The 22,416-nt window shown below is 34.5% G+C and overlaps 1 protein-coding gene across 1 annotated transcript; it reads right to left on the reverse strand.

Moving 5' to 3' along the window:
• Window positions 1-6,280: 6,280 nt before the first annotated feature.
• On the reverse strand, window positions 6,281-21,614 carry LOC120349498 (glutaminase kidney isoform, mitochondrial; the record flags this gene model as incomplete). Its single annotated transcript, XM_039419847.1, is given in 12 exon segments — window positions 6,281-7,321; window positions 7,775-7,915; window positions 10,015-10,169; window positions 11,396-11,527; window positions 13,661-13,837; window positions 14,412-14,570; window positions 14,730-14,851; window positions 16,089-16,204; window positions 16,447-16,574; window positions 17,160-17,289; window positions 19,788-19,927; window positions 21,515-21,614. Coding segments are annotated over 12 exon segments (1,614 nt in total). The 3' UTR covers window positions 6,281-7,158.
• Window positions 21,615-22,416: the final 802 nt, after the last annotated feature.

Consider the following 22,416-nt stretch of genomic DNA (forward strand, 5'->3'; position numbering starts at 1 on the left):
AGCAGTAGAAGTCAGTCAGTGTGCCGGTAGACGTGACCGATGAACGATCATGCCGCACGTTAACATTCGTAATGTTGTTGTACTCAGTGTACTTTTAGTTTAGAGACGACGCCGGTTACAGAAGATAAAATGGTGGATTCATCCAATACTAAGCAACAGGATGTCTGAAGGCATGTTCCACACGTTGCATAGCAAGTTAAAAAGTATTCAGACAAGTTTTATGAATTTTATCTCATGTCTCAAAAATCCTTGCTACTTGGTCGGTAGTTGGCACTGGACTGAGACGCAACTAACGCTGCAATCTACAGCTAGTGGCGCCAAGGTAGTGGCGGCAAAATGTAGCAGTAGAATAGGACGGGTTCCATTTGCGCGCGACACTACATTCTGTGGCGCGCCGTCAAATGTTTCACGCTGCAGACTGTCGCTAGTGAAGCCACCTCCTTTTGTTTCCTGCCTTCTCATTTCTCTGACTTACCAACCGCACTTTGTAGCGCGATCAGCTACGGCCAGTGGAGCCGCGGCCTAAAGGTGAATGGCGGGAAGTCAACAGAAGGAAAGGTGTGAGGAGGCGGAGGGGAGAACGAGTCAACAGAAGGAATGTGGAAGGAGTCGACAGGAAACGGAATGGGTTGTGGGGGGCTGACGGCTTAACAGGTTTGCTCAGTCTTCAACCGACAACCCACGCAAGCATATAGCTGCTTTGTTATTCTTGCACTCGATCGCGGTAAGCTTTTCTTATTATTATTATTATTATTATGGAACACCATCTGCAGAGAAGCAACACTGGAAATGATAGACTTTTTAGTATGAAGTCATTCAATTATATTTCGAAAACTGAATATCCAACGGTCTCACTCAAAGATCTTGACCATGATTCATGGTACCGTGTTGTACACGCTAGATTGGTGAGAACACAACAGGGTCAGCGAATCATAATGAGGTTATACGATCATGACAGCAATGGTGACTATTATTGCAAAGTTTACTTACCTGAGAAATTTCTGAGTGTATTGAATCTTCAAACACTTGAGGATTTCAACAAACAAAAACTCTATCTGAAGTGTGTACAACGAGAAGGTAAATCGCCTCTTGTTCTTCTAGAAGAAGAAAGGAATATATAAAAAAAATAAAAAAAAATAAAAAAAAAAACCCATTCCCATCATTGATTGTGCAATAGGCCTAATGTTGATTAATACTTTGTATTGAATAACTAAGTGACATTCAATTAGAGTTTTCTCAATATGGGGATAGCACATTAAAAAAAGCGCCACCATTCCTTTTACAGCATAGTGTGGGAAAAATAACAATTCTCATGAAATGTAATTTTTTTCATTCTTCCTGTGGTGGTGGAAAAAAGGAACATGCACTATATTGTTGTGCAATAGGCCTAATGTTGATTAACACTTTGTAATGAATAACTATAGTAGTATGTAGAATAGATAAGCCTATCTATTCTACATCCTATTATAGCAACATTCAATTAGAGTTTTCTCAATATGGGGAAAGCACATTAAAAAAAGTGCCACCATTCCTTTTACAGCATAGTGTGGGGAAAATGACATCTCATACGAACAAATATGAAATGTAATTTTTTTCATTCTTCCTGTGGTGGAGGAAAACAAGGAACATATTATTGTAGTTTAATTTGCACCAAACTTTGTGCGCTAGTAGTGTAGTTTGAGAGTTTAGTGCTAGTAGTGTAGTTTGAGAGTTTAGATATCTGTGATTTTAAAGATTTTAAATGTGGGGATATTTTTAATATGCAAATTAAGCAGGTGTTAACTGGGGCAGCAGATGTCAGTTAACACCTGCTACAACAAAGATGGCCGCCGCCGTCGGGGGCACTTCCTGGGTAGGGGAACCTCTTGGTTGGGGACTTTGGTGGGAGATGACAGATGTTTTTGACACCTGCTACAACAAAGATGGCCGTCGCCTCTTCCTATTGGTTGGGGTGGTGGGGGCACTAGGGAAGGGGGACGCCATTTTGAACACGCCCCTTGATTCCTATTGGCTGGGGGCGGGGACAAAATGGCTGACTAGGCTGGGGGGGGTGGAGGGGGGCGGGGTCAAAATGGCTGACTAGGGCAGGGGGGGTGGAGGGGGGCGTGGCCACGCCCCTTGATTCCTATTGGCTGGGGGCGGGGACAAAATGGCTGACTAGGGCAGGGGGGGTGGAGGGGGGAGGCCACACCCCTCGATTTCTATTGGATAGGCAGCTCTCTCAAAACACCACTACTTTTCTTGGTTTGTCCTCTTTCTTCATTCACTTCCTCCATTAATACCTCCATAGATTCTTCTACAACCTTTCTTTCAAAAATATCCTGCGCTTGGATGCATAAGAGTTTGTGATATTCAGTGTTGGAAGTCGGTGACTGGACTATAACTAACGTATCCAATAAGCAGCGATGCGCACTGAATCTTGCTCAGTTCTGTAAGTATTTAGTATAGGTACCTACATCTCCAGGCAAGCTAAAGCCTTAGTAGGAATAGATCATATCATATTTATATGGTCGAACCCACCCCCATTCCTACGTCAAAATACTCCAGCCAGACGAGTTGTTTATCTCGAATACCATCACTAAAAGAAAGCAGGGGATGGATGTGGAAATTGATTTGTTACTTTTGTTTGCATTTAATCATCTAAAAGAGAGAGACAAAGAAGATTGAGAGAGACGGGAATCTAATATAGATAGGAGGCGCCTTGTGGTTTGAAGGAGAGGGACGGCTGTCGCTCTCATGATGGGATTAAGCGTTGAGCAAGCTTAGGGTACTCGTGCAAAGTCACCATCATAAAACCTCTCCTTCAATAAAAACAAGCACGAATAACATAATACAACCATGAAAACAGAGCTTAGTACTGATGAGATACTGTATTCGAAATGGGTACTGTATGAAGACAGTGTTGGTCTACTACAATAGATTGTATCATATAAAAAAAATTCCTTTACTTTTAAAGACGGAGCGCAGTAACTTGAAAATCCAGCCTCAACTCTCAACAAAACAAAGCAAATGCAAATCTAGATGTTAGCTTCTATTTAAAATACAGATGGAAATTACTGAGATGTTGCATTTATTCAAAATTTTATTCAAGATCTATTTAAAATCTTTCTTTTAATTTCACTTTACACTGTCTCATAAATCCTGGGATAATGCTCCACTCAGCAATCTGAGTTACAGACTTTTCATGTGCATTCCAGTTCAATCTTACTATAATTTAGGAAAGCGGGCTCACAGTTAATAAGTATTAGTCTCCTCAGCTGACACTGGAAACGGAACAAGTTCTTTTTAATGCCGGTTGCGGCTTTCAATCCTGCAAATATCGATTAGTAGTCACTTTGTGAGAGTATGGACTATGTAGCGAATTTTCAAAGTTCTCTTCTCCATTTCCGGTTTCAGGGCGAAATGGATCAGTGGTCAAAACAGTAACACTTCTTCGCCGTGCTAACAATTCGATATACACTATATTAAACTCGCTTTTGGATAAATCGAAATATGATAGTGCATGGTATGAACTTATGATAAAGATAGACATTTCTAAAATATCTAAAAAAGGACAATCAGATTATGTAGCAGTGCTCAGTCCCTCCTCACTTCCAAAAATAGAGGTCGCGTGAGAATTACGGATGTAGATATCGACAAGCATACAAGATCTAGAGTAATATTGGGAATATCATTGTAATGGTGTCATTTTCAAAAGTAATATATGAATTTGTCATCAATATGTCATTACACATTCACAATTAACTTGTCATCATGACAATTTTGAAACATTCACATGCTTCGTGCTTACGTTTTATACCCATTTCAAGATAACAGGATACAGGATCCACTGATGAACTTGTTTACATTTAACTTCAATATTTCAATTTCGGTTGTAACATACAAGGAGGAATGAAATCAATTCATGAACATCAACAATAATTTATTTGGAAGAAATACATAGTACATGAATAAATATTACGACCATATTCCATGAGAAGTTGAAATTACTATGAAACAATAATTCGAATTGTGCAGTTATGTGTTACAGAGAAGAAATAGAATAAAGAGCTTCAGTAATGAATTTGAAAATAAAATGATAATTTTATTCGTATAATATAAAATACAATACGATTAGAATTGTTGGATTGAGAAGATTGTTATTCCTGTTATCATGACATTCTATGTTGAACCGAATCTTACGTTCAAGAATTCAGTTGATGATTAACTCAATATCTATTGTATCAATAAATACATAAATAAAATATTATAATAAAGGCAAAGATATAAATGGTCGGTAATTTCAGACATTAGCATGTAAAACCTACAATACAGTAGGGACTAGAATTTGAATAACATCTCAGACACAGTTGAAAGTAGACTATTCTTAAAATACAATCAATTCTTAATATATCAAGTCATTTCAAGAATACGATGCTCATAACTTACTAACTATTAGTGGAGTTTTCATTAAAGGTATAATAGAATCCACTCTTTTTGTCTTTTCAAGAATTGACATTCGATGTTTACGGTATAATATTACTTGATTATAGCCGAAGGTAATATATAAATATTGTTGGTAGCCTCGAAATAATAGAACGGTAAATATAAGAAATAAATGAGTCAGTTATTTTGACAAAGGATATTGACTAGTATTGGGAATAACAAAGTTTAATAAAAAAAACACATCAGGTAAAAAAAACTTCTTTTTTGATATAAAACTGATCAAAAAGAGAACAACACATTGAAACACTATTCTCACAATAATAATAATTATTAATTTGAATGGAAAAGTTCTTCGCCACCTACTTATCTACTTATATCTTATCAAAATCTATTATTGTCAAACTTCATAAATACCCAGACCCGAAAGTGGCATGTTCAACTTCAGACTATATAAGCGTCATATTGGAATCAGGCAACCCTCATCTTCAAGCTAAATTCTTCGATAAAAGACTCACAAGGATAAAAGAGTAAGCACAGAAATTAGCTAAACAATAAAACAGTCAAGAAAAATAATAGGTCAAGAAAACTGGTTGAGAGGCTGTTCGATCTCAAATTTTGAATGTTTTAGAAAAGGTGCATTAAAATGATAAAGATTCAAACTTATATCCTGAAGTCACACTGGCAAAACTGAACTGCGGCTTACAAAATGTCTTCAAACAGCCCTTTACAGATCAAAGTTACATTCAAGAAGAACTAGGGGGTAAAAGATAATATATTTTTTTGATTAGTTTACAAGCAAATCGAATATGAAAATCACACACATTTATCATACAGTAGATTTGATATCAAATACACAACATTCAAAAACACTTATAGATAAGGAAGCTCTCTAACATCTAACTCTAACAATTCATTGCATCACCTTGATGTGATGAAAAGTGCAAGTATTGTCGCCGTGAGTGGAGGCAGGATAGACACCATTTTTTCAAAGATTCACATACATAAATAGTCTAAATTCATGAAATTTTATTTCAAATAGACATCTAAAGAGTAACAATAATATATTAGCTTGATATGGTGAGGCCTGGTTTCTCAGTTTTCAATTTGTTCATTAGTTCTGGCCATTTAAATCAATAAAAACGGTAGCATTGAGGGAATAAGTAACGACAGTTATGAAAATGACTATTTATAGTCTTTATAGCTATTTATGAGGATATAAGAATACTAATATAAGAATAATATTAGTTATAACTTCCTAAAACATGCTCCAAATCCACTCAGTCTCTTATTAGCTCGAAGGAGTCAATAATTCCACCCATAAAATCTCATTTATTCATATAATAAAAATTATTTTTGTTAAAATTAATGATAAGTAAAATGTCTAACTGATTGTTGATCAACATCAACAAATATAGAGTATTCTGCCTATCATATACAGTAAACAGTATAGTTTTTGATGGTGGAGAGACCAAAGGTTTTACACCACTTTTTAAACCCTATTTCGGACTTTTTTCATGCTATCTTAATATGGAGAGGAATAGTACAAAAGCCTATTTCGAACATTTTAATGCTATTTAAATTTGGGAGGGGGATAGTACAAGGTATTCTTAATTTTCTCTTCCGATCTGTGATTTTTTTGAAATAAAATGAATAAATAAATCGTATCCCCAATTTATGGGGAGCATGAAGCCAACCCAGTTATAGGCGTTAGGCTGATAGGATATTTGCTACTCACTTAATTCCACTCTTCACTTTAAAAAAGTAATTTTGAACTCATCATGCCTGAAAGAATATAAAAGGAACAACATCACTAGACATTCAGCATTCAATTCAATAGATTCGAGTATTCAATGGAACTTGGGTAATGGAATGAGTTTATCTTTGATTGGAAGCCATTACATTATTCTTGAAAGATCTATATTTTTGAGCTTTTACTGATAATTATTGTACCAGTATGCTACTGATATTTTACCAGTGTAAATCGATTTTGATGGTAACCAATTCTACTCATCCATTATAGTAATTCATTGTATGTTGATCAATGCCCATACCGTACCGTATACTTATATTATTGAGTAACTTAATATTATTTTGGACTTATTGAATTTTGCTAGTTGTATGAATAGGATAGTTCTTTTTCGTTAGGTAGTTCTTAAATGATGAAATTTGTTTGTTTTTTGTGAGTAAACTACTAACAATTGAATACACAAATACAAAAAATGTTTTTGTATTCTATATTACTAGATATAACAAAATTCAAAATTCAAATAATAAAACTTAGGCCTATATAAGTTATTTAGTCTTGTGAAAAGTGAAAATTGTTAAAGTGAATGTGATGAGCCAAAACCCTACATTGCTCAATTTTAATTAACTAAGGAGGAGAAATTTCGGGCTTGCGTCTATTTTCTTTTCCCAGTATTATAATGTGTCTGATTGAATAAAAATAAATATGAATATTAATGTGTCCAATAGACATTCCGACATAACCGACATTCAATCAGTTAAATTTCTGAATGAAACAGTTTAGAGCAGTTCCAGACTAAAGGGCTCCAAACAGTCCTAAACAGGGAACAGCTTCAAACAGTCCTAAACAGGAAACAGATCTAAACTATAGCATGTTTGGTGTCTGTAAGTTTAATAATATTGCAAACTATTTAATGAATAATATTGCGGTTTGTTGAGAAACCAGGCCTGGTTTTATTGTCAGGTCGAGTGGAAGCACAGAGAGAGTGTTTAGGAGGGAAGTGGCGAGGTCTCCTCAACGGGCCTCGGGGGTTCGCACGAGGATGACTCGTCGAGTCCGGGTGGGGGCTGCTGCTTAGCCCACTCCTTCAGGTAGGTCACCACTTGCACGTGTCGGAAGCGCATCGCCTCGTCCAGCGGCGAGTTGCCCCATCTAAACACAAACCAAATGCGATCATAGACGGGCAAAGTAGAGAAAACTAGTTTATTGGTTGCCATTGCCTTTCATCAAGTTGCCAAACAGCTGTTTAAATCGAAATTGATGGAAAGCAATAGCCTTCAGTCTTTAAGCGGGCCATTCACTATCCGATATTTTGTCTAACATGAGGTCCTTCAACTCGACGTCGGAACGTGGATAGAAGTGTTGTGGGCGGGGCTAAGGCTAATGCTGTCGGAAGTCTGGTGAACTGTTCAACTGACTTGGCCGACCACGCAAGGTATTCGTACCTATTCAGGTTCGATTTGGAACGTGAGTGGGGAAAGATCCAAAGTTGTTGGCCAAAGTACTTGGAAAAACTATTGAATAGTGAATTGCCAGTATACTTTTGCAGTCTGTAAGCCGCTATAGAAATAGTAATAGTATACCATTTAGCAAATGTGATCTGACCTGTCCTTGGGATGGTGGGGCACAGCACACTGCTCCAGCAGGAATGTGACGATGTCGAGGTGGCCTTCAGCTGCAGCCAGATGCAGAGCCGTCCTGCCGTCATAATCGGCCAGGGTCATGTCCATTCCCGACAGTCTGTGTCTAAATTGCAACAAAAAGCAATATTGATCAATCAATCCCTCTGATGATCAAACATATAAGATTATGCTACACAATACAGAGTATCTCAAGGTGCAATAGCCGGAGACCATAAATTCCTCATGAGATTCGCAACAAAAGATGTCCAGTAAAATTTTCTTACATCGACCTTAGTTTTCGAGATATATAGATTTTTTGATATTTGAAAAAACGTCAATAACTATAAAACTATCAGTCAACATCTAATTCTAAGGATATGGTTGAGAAGAGGAAGAATTTCCCATTAAGCTGTATGTTATTTGTTCCTTTTTTGACGTTTTTATGAGCGCTCAAAGTTGAAAGAGTACATTCGTCGTGTTGAAAGCCAAATTCCAAACAGTTTGAGTGCTCATGAAAAGTTCAAAACGTCAAACAAAGAAACAAATTATATGAATCATATTGGATCTTTTTCCTCTTTCAAACCATATCCTTGGAATTGGATTTTGAATGATAGTTTTGTAGTTATTGAAGTTTTTCCAAAAATCTACAAATCTCGAAAACTAAGGTCGATATAAGAAAATTTTACTGGACATGTTGTGTTGCAAATTTTATGTAGAATCCATGGTCTCCGACTGTTACCTTTCGTGAGACATTCTTTACATTATTGCTTTTATACAGGGTGTCCACCAAGGTTGTAACAGCCTTTGACCATACATTCTACTCGACATTTCTGACAAAAAATGTTCAGTAAACGTTTTTCCTATCGACCTTGGTTTTTGAGATACATAGATTTTTCGATATTTTCAGAATATGCCTACTTCTGGTCATTAAATACTCAATAACTCGAAAACTACTGGTCGAATTTCAATTTCAAGGGTATTGTTGAAAAGAGAAAAACATTTCAAACAAGATTATTGTAATTTTATTTGATGTAATATATTTTGTAGTTTTTATTAGGGCTTAAACTTGAAAAAATTCTATTCTTCAAATTGAAAGTGAAATTTCAAACAGTCTTTTCTCAGTTTTTCTCCGGGTGATTATAGTGGTTTCAATATTTCAAAAACTTCTCCATTTCATAAGCTTTCGAATGAGTATAAGCTCGAAAAGGTAAGTTCCATTATAAAGTGTTCAAAACTGCTAATATCTGGAATGAACACCTTCAAAATGAGGAAATCACAAACAGCAAGCATCAAGTGGTGATCCTAGGGTGAAATCACCTGATTTCTCTCTGACAATATTCACAAGTTTTAATAAATATTTTAACATTCTACAATGTAATGCTTCTTTATCGCTCTTGCAAAATTATCACTGTTTTGCGCGAGCGATAAAGTCGCGCATTAAGTTCTTAATATATAAATAGCTATTTTCCTATTGGTCTGCAATTTTGCGCTTACAAAGGCATTCTATCAAATATCATGTGACTACACCAAACAGATTTTTTTCCGATTAACAATATTTCATAACAATGAACATTTTATCTCCAAAAATATTGACTAATTTGATGATGAACAAGTGTTTATCAATTTAAAATTGGATCATCGATATTTTCCAAAGAAAAGGCTTGAAGTATTGAACATACAAATAAACCTGAATGAAAAATAGTATGAATAAAAATATATCTTGGTACCCTTTTAAAATCATTCTGTCACGACATGTTTCGGCTATACAATGCCATTATAAAGTCATTATATAGCCGAAACATGTCGTGACAGAATAATTTTAAAAAAGGGTACTCAGATTTTACATTTTTATTTATATTCAAAAGTAGTCCTAAAGAAACAAGACAATCTGAATATAGTAATATGATGAACCTGGTGTTAAGAAACAATGTATATTTCTTCATTATTCATATACTATTTTATTCATAAATAATACAGACTTGGGATAGATCAAAATATCCAGATATGAGCTCTACAGCTTGCTGTAATTTATTGTATCTGGCAGTATTTAGGAAATAAAAAAACTAAAAAAGCTTAAAAATTGAGGGGTAACTATATGTCATACTCTTTGTTCTAACTATAAAGTTAATATACTATAGATTTGTAGATCACAGTAAATGATTCGTATCTAAATTTTTACCGGAGAAACGTATTTTAACGGACAATTTTTGTATGGAAACGTACCTTCTCATTGCAGACAAATCTCCACTGGCCGCTGAGAAGAGCAAGTTGACAATGCTCAGTCCCTTCGTCTCGTACTTGTGTCTTCTGGGGTCCAATTTATTTGTGGCATGCTTCAAATTGTCATACCGATGGAAGTTGAAGACACGAACAAGTTCCTGGTAATCCAATAACAGTTTTGGGGTAATTAAAATGTTTTTCAGATAACAGAAGAACAAATGTAATTATAAAAGGTATAAGCTAAGAGATCATAAGGTCAATGTGTAAATGTGTAAATGAGTGCATTGAGTACATCGGTAATGTTTCCAGAACTATGACAAAAAGGAAGCAATCAGTTTTTGTTTATTGAATCTATTTCTAATATTATTGACTATGTATTTGAGATTATATTTCTTTCAATTGTTTTATGTGTTAGTATTGTTGTATGTAAATATGTTTGAATAGCTTATGCTTGTAAACTACAGCAGTAGAAAGTGAACTTTTTCTTTCTTATTATTGTACCTACTGTTGTATTGACTCCTCCTTTAAACACGGACTAGTTCCATATTTGAGGAGTAATTTTCAGGGGACTATATTGTAAAATGTACTTTCTGAAAATAAAATGAATTTGAATTTGACAAAAAATGAACTGTTATTGCGTTTTTGACTTACAAGTTGATGATATATAATCTGTATTCAGTAGAAATTAGTGAAGATTTCTCAGCATGAGTTGAACTCTAGGCATAGAATAAAACAATGCTTTACCGTTTTCTCTGCTTTAGGTTAATGTTAACTTGGAATTTTATTTGCATAATGGACACCTAAAATACTGTATTGTAGGATGATCTTGAAGATAGTTTGGTATTTATATTATGAAGGCTACTTGGTAAATAATATTAATGCTACAATGAGTGATGTGATAAATTATAGACTAAGTTCAAATTTGAAATGTATACTCAATTGATTGAAATTGAGTCAGAATAATCAATCAAGTTGGATTTTTAATTCAGTTACACTCAATTAATACTGTTCAACTTAATGTTTGAGTTCTATCAACATAAAACCTAATAAAAGAGTATGGTTAACGAAAATGATGAAATATTTTTATTACAGTAAGGCCAGTTACACACACATAGATTTTTGGAAGAACAATTTTTCCGTTCATATAAATTCTAACAAATTGAATGGAACTTGACAAACACATCATCTTTTGTTTGCCAACTTATGATTAATCAAATAGAATTTATAAGGACGGCAAAGAATCGTATTTCCAAAAATCGATGTGTGTGTAACTAGACTAACATATTCCATACTTAAATATTATCGAATATACTTGATTAAAAGTTTACCTACATGAAGAAATAAACATTTTCTAGGAAATAATTCTCAATTAAAAATTACCTACCTCACAAAACTGAACACCACGGCAACTGTTGCCCATGTGGTCGAGCGGCGGAGACCAAGAGCATATCCCCATTGTGTTGGGTATCACAACCAGCATACCTCCGCATACGCCTGATTTTGCCGGCAAGCCCACCTGGAAAACACACACTAATTTCAATAAAACATTGAAAACGAATAATTTTATTGTAGAAAAGGATAAATCTAGATGAACTGGAACTAAACCTGTAATTAGTTTTCAATGAAACACAGAAAAGGCAGAGAATTTATATTCATTCAAAAACAATAAGCAATGATCATGGAGTATTGCCGAATCATATCATAGAGTTATGTGTGTTTATTTTTTTTTCTATTGTGGATGATACCTCCTTAAGCTTTTATTAGCTTGTGCGAGGGTGATAGAGAGTGCGTGGGTGATTCTTTTATTAAATGTTTATGCCTACAGGCAGGATTTAAACCCACGACCAGATAGCGTCAGCAGAGTGAATGGTGCAACGCCGTCTCTTCTAACCGAGCCGGCAAATTATAACTTAGTATTGGTTAAACCTCAACTACACAAGTGATCTATATAAATAAAAATCGAGCCTCAAATTTTGTCATTCAATAACTTCTTTATGTGTGCACCAAATTTGATGATTTTTTTAGTTGTGTTCGTTATGGTCAGGACCAGGTTTATGACCTATAAAATTTATAATCCGACTCCAGGACTCTTTCCTACGATCCTTCAAAGTTGGCATGTAATACTTATGGGAGAAGATTTATGAGCTGGCCACACACAGAAATAAAAATCAGCTGTTATAATCATTGCGTCATCCAACAGCCGTCGGTAGATAGTAGACAAGAGTGTGTGTTGCTTCATAACCGCCCATTTATTTCATTCTAAACGCCCCGACTAAAAACAAGATGACTGTTCTGTGTGTAACCATCCAGCAGTGCGGCCTCAGGTTAAAGACTTACATGCTCTAAAGACATTACTTTGTTTCGAATAATTGTGCTGTCTTCGGTGTTCAGAATGAATCGATTTTTAGTAGATTATTTATTTTGCAGTTGGAAAATTATCAATATAAATAAAATGCCGCATTGCGCCTCCTCAGGTGTGCATCCAGCAAAGTTTGTCATGAGATGCATTAAACTATTTGGCGGTACGAAGTTCGCCGGGCCAGCTAGTTACTCATATTTGCGACACAAAAAAGGCTATTTAGTGGTAAGTGATGAAGGAAGATCTCCTATGCTCGAGCATAATCAGATGATAAACAGAAAAATCATTTCAATAGCGGAAATGACTTCAATGAAAATTGACCTCAAACTCAAATTGAACTCTCCAAATCTAAAGATAAGAATGCTTTAATTCTCTTGAAGAACAATCAACATGATAATCGGAAATGTTCTATTTCTCACCAATAAAATTATTCTTATTTGATTTTCGAAATGTTCTCAGTTTCTTTGAAACACCTATAGGAACCTCTCGTCTCTCACACGCATATACCGTCTTCTACATACATTGTATTTTATCATAGAGTAATCTTTAATGTAGTTCCAGATATGTGAGTTATTACAACTATAGTGAAATTCATGTCATAAAGTCAGGAAATGATAGGACTACAGAGTTGCCGATTCCTTGTTAGCATCGCATTTTATATTAGGTAGGTGTGATCCGAGTTATTCTGGTATAATATCTGATGTAATACAAATGATCAACATTATCTCAAATTTATTCTATTTGCAAGAAGAATATATTTTCTTATGATTTCATAATTGATATAAAATATTTTAATAGTTTCTTCATAGTAAACAAATAATTTAGCAACAGTGCGGAGGTGGAGAGGGAAAAAGCCATCTGCTTTTTCCAATTACAGACAAGGATAGTTAGCTAAAGGTGCAGTTTCTTAGAGGTGTTTCAATGAGTGCCTGCTTATAGTCGCGTGTCTCGAGACGTCACGGCTGTAGCACATAACCTATAAATTCATTGTATTCGATGACTCATTGGGTTCACGTTTTATGAACGTTATGGCGACAGATGAATTAGGAGAGTTTTTTCTATATTGCTTTTACGATTCACATCTAATGAATCATGGAATCTAATGAATTTATAGGTTATATGCTCTAACCCTGACGGCTCTCACCACGCCTCTAGAGACGCCTAACTACGCGTCTTAGAACGCTCGCGTATGTCCTCGCATCTCGACACGCCTCCAAGGAATTTCACCTTAATTTAATCAGTTGCTGACTTTATAACTTGGATCTTACTTTAGAAATAATGTCGGTGTACCTTGAAGGCGAACTGTCCGGAGTAGTCGTACATGCCGCAGCTGTGCATGAGTGAGAGGACATCCCGGATGGAGTCAGGCCGGAGCACCTTCTCCTCGGTGATGGGGCAGATGCCGCCATTGGCCAGCGTCGCCGCCATCACCGACATGCTCTCGCAGTTCGCTTCCATCGCACAGCACTGCAACCATCATTTGCACTTCACGTTCACACAACGTTAATAGCTCACAAATTATTATAGATCAGTAATTTATAATTAATGATGGGTATTGATTGAACAAATGAAATTACATTTCAAAACACAATATTATTAATCAAACGTCACAATTAATGGAAAGAGAAACATTTCCAACATTTCCAACATTTCCCACTATACCTCCATTTGAGCATTCGTTGCCTGGACTCTACCTTGACAAACTTTTGATAAAATTCTTATATGAATCACATTGAATAATTCGTTCCATTAAACATTGCAGTCATGCTAATGAAAAAGGTTGTAATGTTGTCTTGAGGTTAGAACAAGTTAATAGCTCACAATTAATGATTGAAGGTCAGCAGCTTCTAATTAATCATAGGTATTGATTGAACAAATATAATTGGATTTAACATCATAATATTTTTGATCAAACTTCACAATGATGGAACGATAAACATTTCCTTCTATACCTTCATTTGTGAATTCGTTGCCTGGACTATCAATACCTTGGCAAACTTTTGATAAAATACTAATATGAATCACAATGATGATATCATACCTGGAAATAAAAGTCCATGCACTCCTTCAAGTTAGTTTTTTCAGGATAGCACTTATTCTCTCTCATATAGAATCCCAGAGCATAATTACGATCGGCTGATTCTCTTTCTGACAGGAATACTGAGTTGTTGAATCCAAGATACTCTCCTCCAGCTAAACGCTGAAAATACGAAAAAGGAAAGAAATTGAAATGCAGGAATGAATGATATCTTTGTGTTACATATTAATTGAAAATTTTAATAAAAATATTCATTATTGACGACTATATCACATATTCAAGTCCATAATAAGAGTAAAGTAAGGATTAAACTCACATTACCTTGAAATAATTCATTGTATAGTCGAATTTTTCCGCTAATGTCATCTCGGATTTTACCAATGTTTTCAACAAGGAACAGATTAATATAGCACCAGCATTTATCATTGGATTGTGCGGTTTCTCTGAAATAAGGAAAGAGTAATTATAATATTTTATTTCACCTTTTCACCTTATAAAATATAAGACAATAAGTTGGAAGTGTTAACTGGAAGATCTTATTCTAGCAGTTTTAATAGCTTAAAAGCTTATCATTTTACACGTTAAGTATTTATTAAGGCCTTACCTATTCGATATACGAGTATTTCTCAATTTTGAAAATTTTCTGAATTATAACGTAGCTTACAATAATACAGATTCACAAAATGTACTATTAACGGGTAAAAGAAAGGAGCCGAGCCGCGCTACCTGTGCACTGAGCTATTGTTCCAAAAAGGTTCATCCTCCAACTCTCGACTAGCATACTTCATTGTCCTCTGATTCCGCTTCATTACCCTTTTAGTGGCCATTAGTAGCCCCGTGTGCTTTCTTGAAGGCAATTCTATCTGGTAGCACCAACTTATCTGTTACTTTGCACCTTACTTACTTCTGTTACTTGTATTTTCTGCAATTATTGAATGTGAATCAGTTATCAAGTAGGCTACTTGTAATTATTGTATTATTCCCAATGGTTCATTTGATGAAACTCAACTTGCTCACAAGCTGTATACAAACTAACTTGAGTTACATACAATACGATACTTTTTGAACGTATTTTATTTATGCGATTTTTGGCGTCCTTTCAAATTCTATTAGATTGAACACAACTTGACAAACACATGTATACGTGTATTATGTGTATGTCAAGTCCCATTCAATCTCGTAGAATTTATAAGGACGCCCAAAAATCGTAGTGGGCTTTACTCACACACCACGTACGTTTGACTAAATTTGTACTTGTCATTGATAGTAATGTGTGTGTTTATCCAATCACTGTATGCTACCACTGGTTTACAGCTGAAAGTAACCACACTGGTCCACCAATATATTCCTCGGAATGGAAACCTTAACAATAGAACACGAAGAATTTCGAAATTCAATAACAATAGGCGACCACTGAAGAGTCACTAGAACTTCTACCTGTTCATCCATTGTTTTCGGCGGCCCCGTCTCATTTATTTAACCCCTTTAAACTACCAAATATACTAAATATCAAATATTTCTCAATTTTGAAAATTTTCTAAATGTTAACATAACTTACAGATGCAGATTCACTAAATTTACTAAATACTACAAAAAAAACTACATACTAAAACATTCACAACATATACTACAAAATACAGCATAGACATCGTATTTTAGATTAAGACTTGAGATACTCACTATTATAATCAAGTACAAGTTCATTGAAATTTCGTCCACTGGGTTCCTGACCTACATAACCATGAACCACATCCTGGCCCAACTGTTCCAATGCTATACCGTATGTCAGTGGTTTGCTGCAAAAAAGATGGACACATAATAGATAAAACCAAAGAATGTCACATAGACCTACATTACAAAAACAAGACGTTACGTTTCTCAGTTGCGTTGCTCTCAGTAGTTTTCTGTATGATTGGGATCTAGAATTGTTTCACTAGTGTGAAAATACAGCTTGACGTATGCTTGGAACGGAGTTGATAAATAATTTCACATAAATCGCTTACTGAATTAATCGGGATCAATTTCCACTTGCTCTCACCTACACGACTGCAGGGTGAATGGAACCGTCACGTCTCCAATGGAGAACCGCTGACCGTCGATAGTGCACACACTCACTCCCCAGTAGTCAGGATTCATTCGAGCCAGCTGTGGAATGTAACTAGCCACCTGTAATGCAAAGACAACGTTCATAATTTCACACATACTTTCATTTAAAAAACCTATTAATTAAAATATGTATGGATACAATCATAGCCACCATGGAAAGGTGTGCCCTAGGGAGGATGATAACGTCGCTAAGTAGGTTTGTCAGTCCTAGTTGGGCGTATCTTGAAACATTTCCATCCAAACTAAATCAAATTTGTGTAAAAAATTTTCAGTACCAGAGTCTTCCCAGAGATGTTATCAAAATATCTTGTAAAGTATAGCAAATATTTATAGGAAAATTTCAATTCAATTAATTTTAATTTAAATTACAATTTGATAAAACTCTCCACCAAACAGACTAAAACTGTACTTTTTTACTAAATACAATAGATTTTATCAGATTCATCTCAAAAAATTCAACTTCATCTTCAACCACTTTCGTCAGATTCTGGAGAAAACTGGGGGAATACAGAATGAAATCACTGATTTCGGGTAGTAATTTCGGAAGTTTTCAAAATGTCTCAATATCAATCAAATGAGCTTCCTTTAGAGAAAGTATAAAACTAGTTTTCAATGAAAACTTACAATAAATTTAATCAAACATACCTTTCCCTCTGTATTACTCTTGCACTTCCAATAGAATTCTTCAATGTATTTACAGAAATTTTGGAAATCTGGTATGATGAAGTTATGACGGAATGCTTTCGAAATAAGGACTAGGTTAGCACCAATCACTCTGAAACAAAACGAAATAAATTATAAATGAAAAGGAAAAAATAGATTGATAACAGTAAAACAAATTGAAGATATGAATTGGAATGAGATAGGTAAGTTAAATAGTGAGTTCATAAAGAAACTCAAGATTTAGAAAGTGGCAAGTTTAATAAAAAATTGGAGAATTTTCTTTTAGTCCAGTCAATTATAGACATAAAAAAGGGGTACAATATATATTGTAGTTCTGATTTTTTAATATATTATTTGGATACATGAGAGAAGTCCAGAACCAATTCTTAATGCAAAATTTCCTTGTGCAAGATAAAGAGTAGCCCAAAAAACTCGTATTATTTCTGGGATTCTGAACTATACATCTAAATGGCAACAATCGGAAGATATTGTTGATCAAAAACTAAAATTGGCCCAAGTAGATTTTTCCTAAAATTTCACTATTTTTTTGTAAAATCATAGCTCAGTACTCATTAGAGATAGACAGTTCCGAATGATCTCATTTAATTCAAAATTTTATAATCTAAAAAAGGCGAGAGCAAATTTCTCCGTTCGATTACTGGATTTGGCGGAAATAGCTGAAAACTAGAAAATGAACCAAAAATACGAGGTTTTTGGGCCACCCTGAATCTAGCACAAGAAAAATTGCATGAAAAAATTGGTTCTGGATTTTCTCATGTATCCAAATATATTAAAAAATCAGAGCTACAATATTGCAAGCACCAATGTATATAGTGACTGGATTATTTTATCATAGAATGTTATTCATTATTATGAAGAAAATATATACAAGATATCAGCAAGACTAGAATAGTTCATCGAAAGATGATGGGAAAAATAAACTTCTGTTGATTGTTGGAAAAGCAAAATGATTAGCAAGTGTCTTATTTTTCATTTCTATACCAAAGTAATTATGTTATGGGAAATGGAAACATTGATAAATCAGTATTTATTGAATTATAATAATAATAACGAGTGACCTGGCTTACTCAGGTCTAGTCTTAGAGTTTTCAGGTCGCTGACATGACCTAACGATTGCTATTAGGCAGCCGCGGCCGACAAATTAACGTGTACATCCAAAACACGGGGGTGGCCAGAGAAAAATATCTTGCCTGGATATATAATTGAATTAATATATTATTTGAATAATATAAGAGAGAATGAATTTTTACTCGAATAAGTAACTTATATATCCAAAATGCAACGCTACCGAACATTGAACTTTTTGCGACTTTCTTAACAATGCTTGTTATTGAGCTACAATAGTAAAGAAATCAAGTGGTAGCATAATATCTGATCATATTTTTGTTACACTTTCTTCAAATGTGTTGAGAAACGTAGACATGATTGTGATCTTCAACCTACGGCTCCAAGTTATACAGAGTGGGTGAAAAGTCCGAGAACGGCTTATTATCTCATACACAAAGGTAATTTGATGGTGGGTGTGATTGGGGATCCTACTCAAATTGAAAATACTACTTTACTATGACTTCAAAAATTTGGTCCGACATCTTGGATCCGCCATATTGAATGCAACTTTGTTTTTTTAAATAGGAAGGTGGTCATGCGATACATGATTTCGATACGAAATTTCAAGAAAAAAAATGGTGAAAACCGCACATCGATATCTCAAACCGTACAGCAGATATTCGCATTATTAATCAATACTATTCAAAGCAGAAAGGAGAGAAAAAAAGTATGAGAACGGCTTAGTATCTCATGAAAGATTGTGATTCCAAGGTGCGTGTGATTGGGGATCCCTCTCCAATTGAAAATACTACTTTACTATGACTTCAAAAATCTGGTCCTTCATCTTAGATCCGACATATTGAATGCAACTTTTTTTTTAAATGGGAAGGTTGTCATGCGATACATTATTTCGATAGGAAATTTCAATAAAAAATGAATGGTGAAAACCGCAAATCGATATCTCAAACCGTTCAGAAGATATTTACATTATTAATCAATACCATTTATCTATTTCATTTCTGATATGCATGACATTGATTAATAATGTGAATATATTCTGAACGGTTTGAGATATCGATATGCGGTTTTCACCATTCATTTTTTCTTAAAATTTCGTATAGAAATCATGTATCGCATGACCACCTTCCTATTTAAAAAAACAAAGTTGCATTCAATATGGCGGACCAGATTTTTGAAGTCATAGTAAAGTAGTACTTTCAATTTGAGTAGGATCCCCAATTACACCCACCGTCAAATAACATTTGTGTATGAGATATTAAGCCGTTCTCGGACTTTTCACCCACCCTGTATGACCAGTCACACACGTAACGATTCATCTGACATTTTCGCCTGATGAGCATGCAAAGACTGCAGTTTATGTACAATTTTAGGTAAACTGTTCCAGAAGACTGTTCGCCTGTCATTCAAAAATATCGGTGAAATGTTACTGTTGTAGCTGGCTTATTATTCCAATTTATGAATTTAAAGTAAAAAAAAACATAACATTGAATAATATTTATTATCTTAGGCTACATAACTTACTGTCTGAATGTATCCAAATCCAGTTTCTGTGTTTCGGGGGAACCACCTTCCATTCCAGATTTTCTGTGAACATTCTTCAAGTTTTCCATGAAGTCAGCAAGCCTTGGGTCATTTTTTCTCAGGCCTGTGTTTCTGAGAGCCTGTGGAGAGTACAGTAATGTGAGGATTCAATTGTATTCCAATTTATATAATTTTTAAATGGAAATGAATTCAGAGCAATGCAATCTATCAAATCAGTTCTTCTTCTGAAACTCGCCATAGTAACAAAGCAAAGATGGATAACAATATTATATTAATCATTTATTAATAGCTGGTGATTATCAATGACCTAATATATATATCAATCGCATGAGAAATAACTGGAAGCCTTTTATCGAGTGAGAAACAACCATTATTGATTTATGAATCCTCATTGAACGAGCGTTAGCGAGTTTTACTTTTGACTTACTGAAGGCCAAAGTCTGTTTCTATATTCTACAATAACTTTAAAATAGTTATTTGTGCAACTAGTGCGCAAAGTGACACTTTGCTGCACCGAAAGAAACGTTTACGCACAAGCCGTAGGCGAGTGCGGAATGGTTTCTTGAGTGCAGCAGAGGAACTTTGCACACGTATTTCACATAAAATTTCTCCTACAGTTACCATTGAATATGAAAAGTGAGTAATTATGGGTAGAGTGTCCTGAAATCCATCCAATGTTTGTCTGAATGATTTTGTAATTAATAACAAATTTAATTTTAAAATTGATAATTCAATAAAAAATTGTTTTCTTCTAAATTTTAAAATCTTTAAATTAAAAAAATTTTCAATTTTGGGTGAAAATTTTACTGAGCATTAATTGTAGAGATTTTCATGCTCAATCTTTTCCACTCGAAAATTTTTGTTCAAATAGTATCTGACGCCTGATAATTGGGAATCTAAAATCAAACTTTGCATAGATGAGGCGGAGCTCCTGAAATTTTTACAGATATGGGACTTGTGGCAGTTGATATAGCTTATAAATGACTATTCTAGGTATAAATTAAATCATAATCGTTGGAGCCGTTTTCGAGAAAATCGCGAAAAACCCTGTTTTTGACAACATTTTCTCAATTTTAGCCGCCAAATTGCATTTGATCGAAATTGTTCGTGTCGGATCCTTATACTGTAAGGACCTTAAGTTCTAAATTTCAAGTCATTCCGTTGATTGGGAGATGATATATCGTGTACACAGGCGCACATACACTCATACACACACACACACACGCACACACACATATAGACCAATACCCAAAAACCACATTTTTGGACTCAGGGGACCTTGAAACGTATAGAAATTTAGAAATTGGGGTACCTTAATTTTTTTCGGAAAGCAATACTTTCCTTACCTATGGTAATAGGGCAAGGAAAGTGAAAAATGAATTTTAATTCATATGAGAATCCCCAATAAACCCTTCTGTAAAATTATTATTGAAAAAAATATTTATTTAAAATAATTTTCACCAACTCTATAATTATTAAAAGTTTCGGGTTTTAACGATTACAACAATACAACAGTTTATGAGCAAGTTCTCCAACCCAGGGGGTCACTGAAATAGGTCTATCTAAATTCTGAATAACATTGAATTTTTAATGAAGTACCGTATAGTAGATTGGAAACAATGTAAAGATTAATACTGTTGATAAAATTAGTTCCAAAGCTACATTGAAATAATAAAATGATTAGAAAGAAAGGATATGAAACTTACCGCTAGAAACTTCCCCACATGAATGATGTCTTTCTCCTCATCTTTGAACATTTCAAACAGAACATCTTCTGTTTTCTTGGAATGATCGGGATCATTAGCACTGTTGGATTGATTGAAGAAATAGTAATGAAACGTGCATCACTTGTACATGTTTGAATGCAAACAAGAGGTAGCCTACTCATATTGAAAAATTTACAACTTTCAGTGATACAAAGTGTCAATCAATCTCTACTACAGTTGATAAAGTATACATTATTGATCAACGTACAAGGTGATGGATTAATGATAGATGATAGTTGTAAAAAAAGGAAATTATGAATGAAACAGCTATTCGAGGCTGCGTAAATATTTATACACTTTTAAAGTATCCACTGATATGATTCGAAAACATAAAAACACTGAAATTCTAGTTCTAGGATAGATGATACTAGCATAGCCATTTCTATTCATCTAGAGATGCAATAGGCAATTCAAATTTGTGATGGGTTGAAGTTGAGTACACTCTTTTTATTCTCAACAGTATCAAATTGATCTAGTCTATCTATGATATGATTTATAACTCATACTATTTAAAAAATGAGTATTGCCTTTTTTGATTCTACATTCATAACAGGACGATTGCTTTCCCATTAATAATATAAATAATACCTCTAATTGCCTACATTTGATGTTCTAACTACGATTTATAGTACTATTTGTGAACTCAATATATTTGATTAATTTAAAAAAAAACTATGTCATCATTGAGTGAGATCATCAATTTTGCATGTTTGAGAAGTGGATGATATTTGGTTGTTTGTGAGTTGAATGGTAATTATTGCCTTCAGATTCCTCAGAGAAAATTGATTGTACATACATCCAACAGGAAAATATGTTCAAGTAACTTAGGAAGAATATATTTG

Source organism: Nilaparvata lugens, chromosome 1 (genome assembly GCF_014356525.2).
Source record: "Nilaparvata lugens isolate BPH chromosome 1, ASM1435652v1, whole genome shotgun sequence".
NCBI lineage: Eukaryota > Metazoa > Arthropoda > Insecta > Hemiptera > Delphacidae > Nilaparvata > Nilaparvata lugens.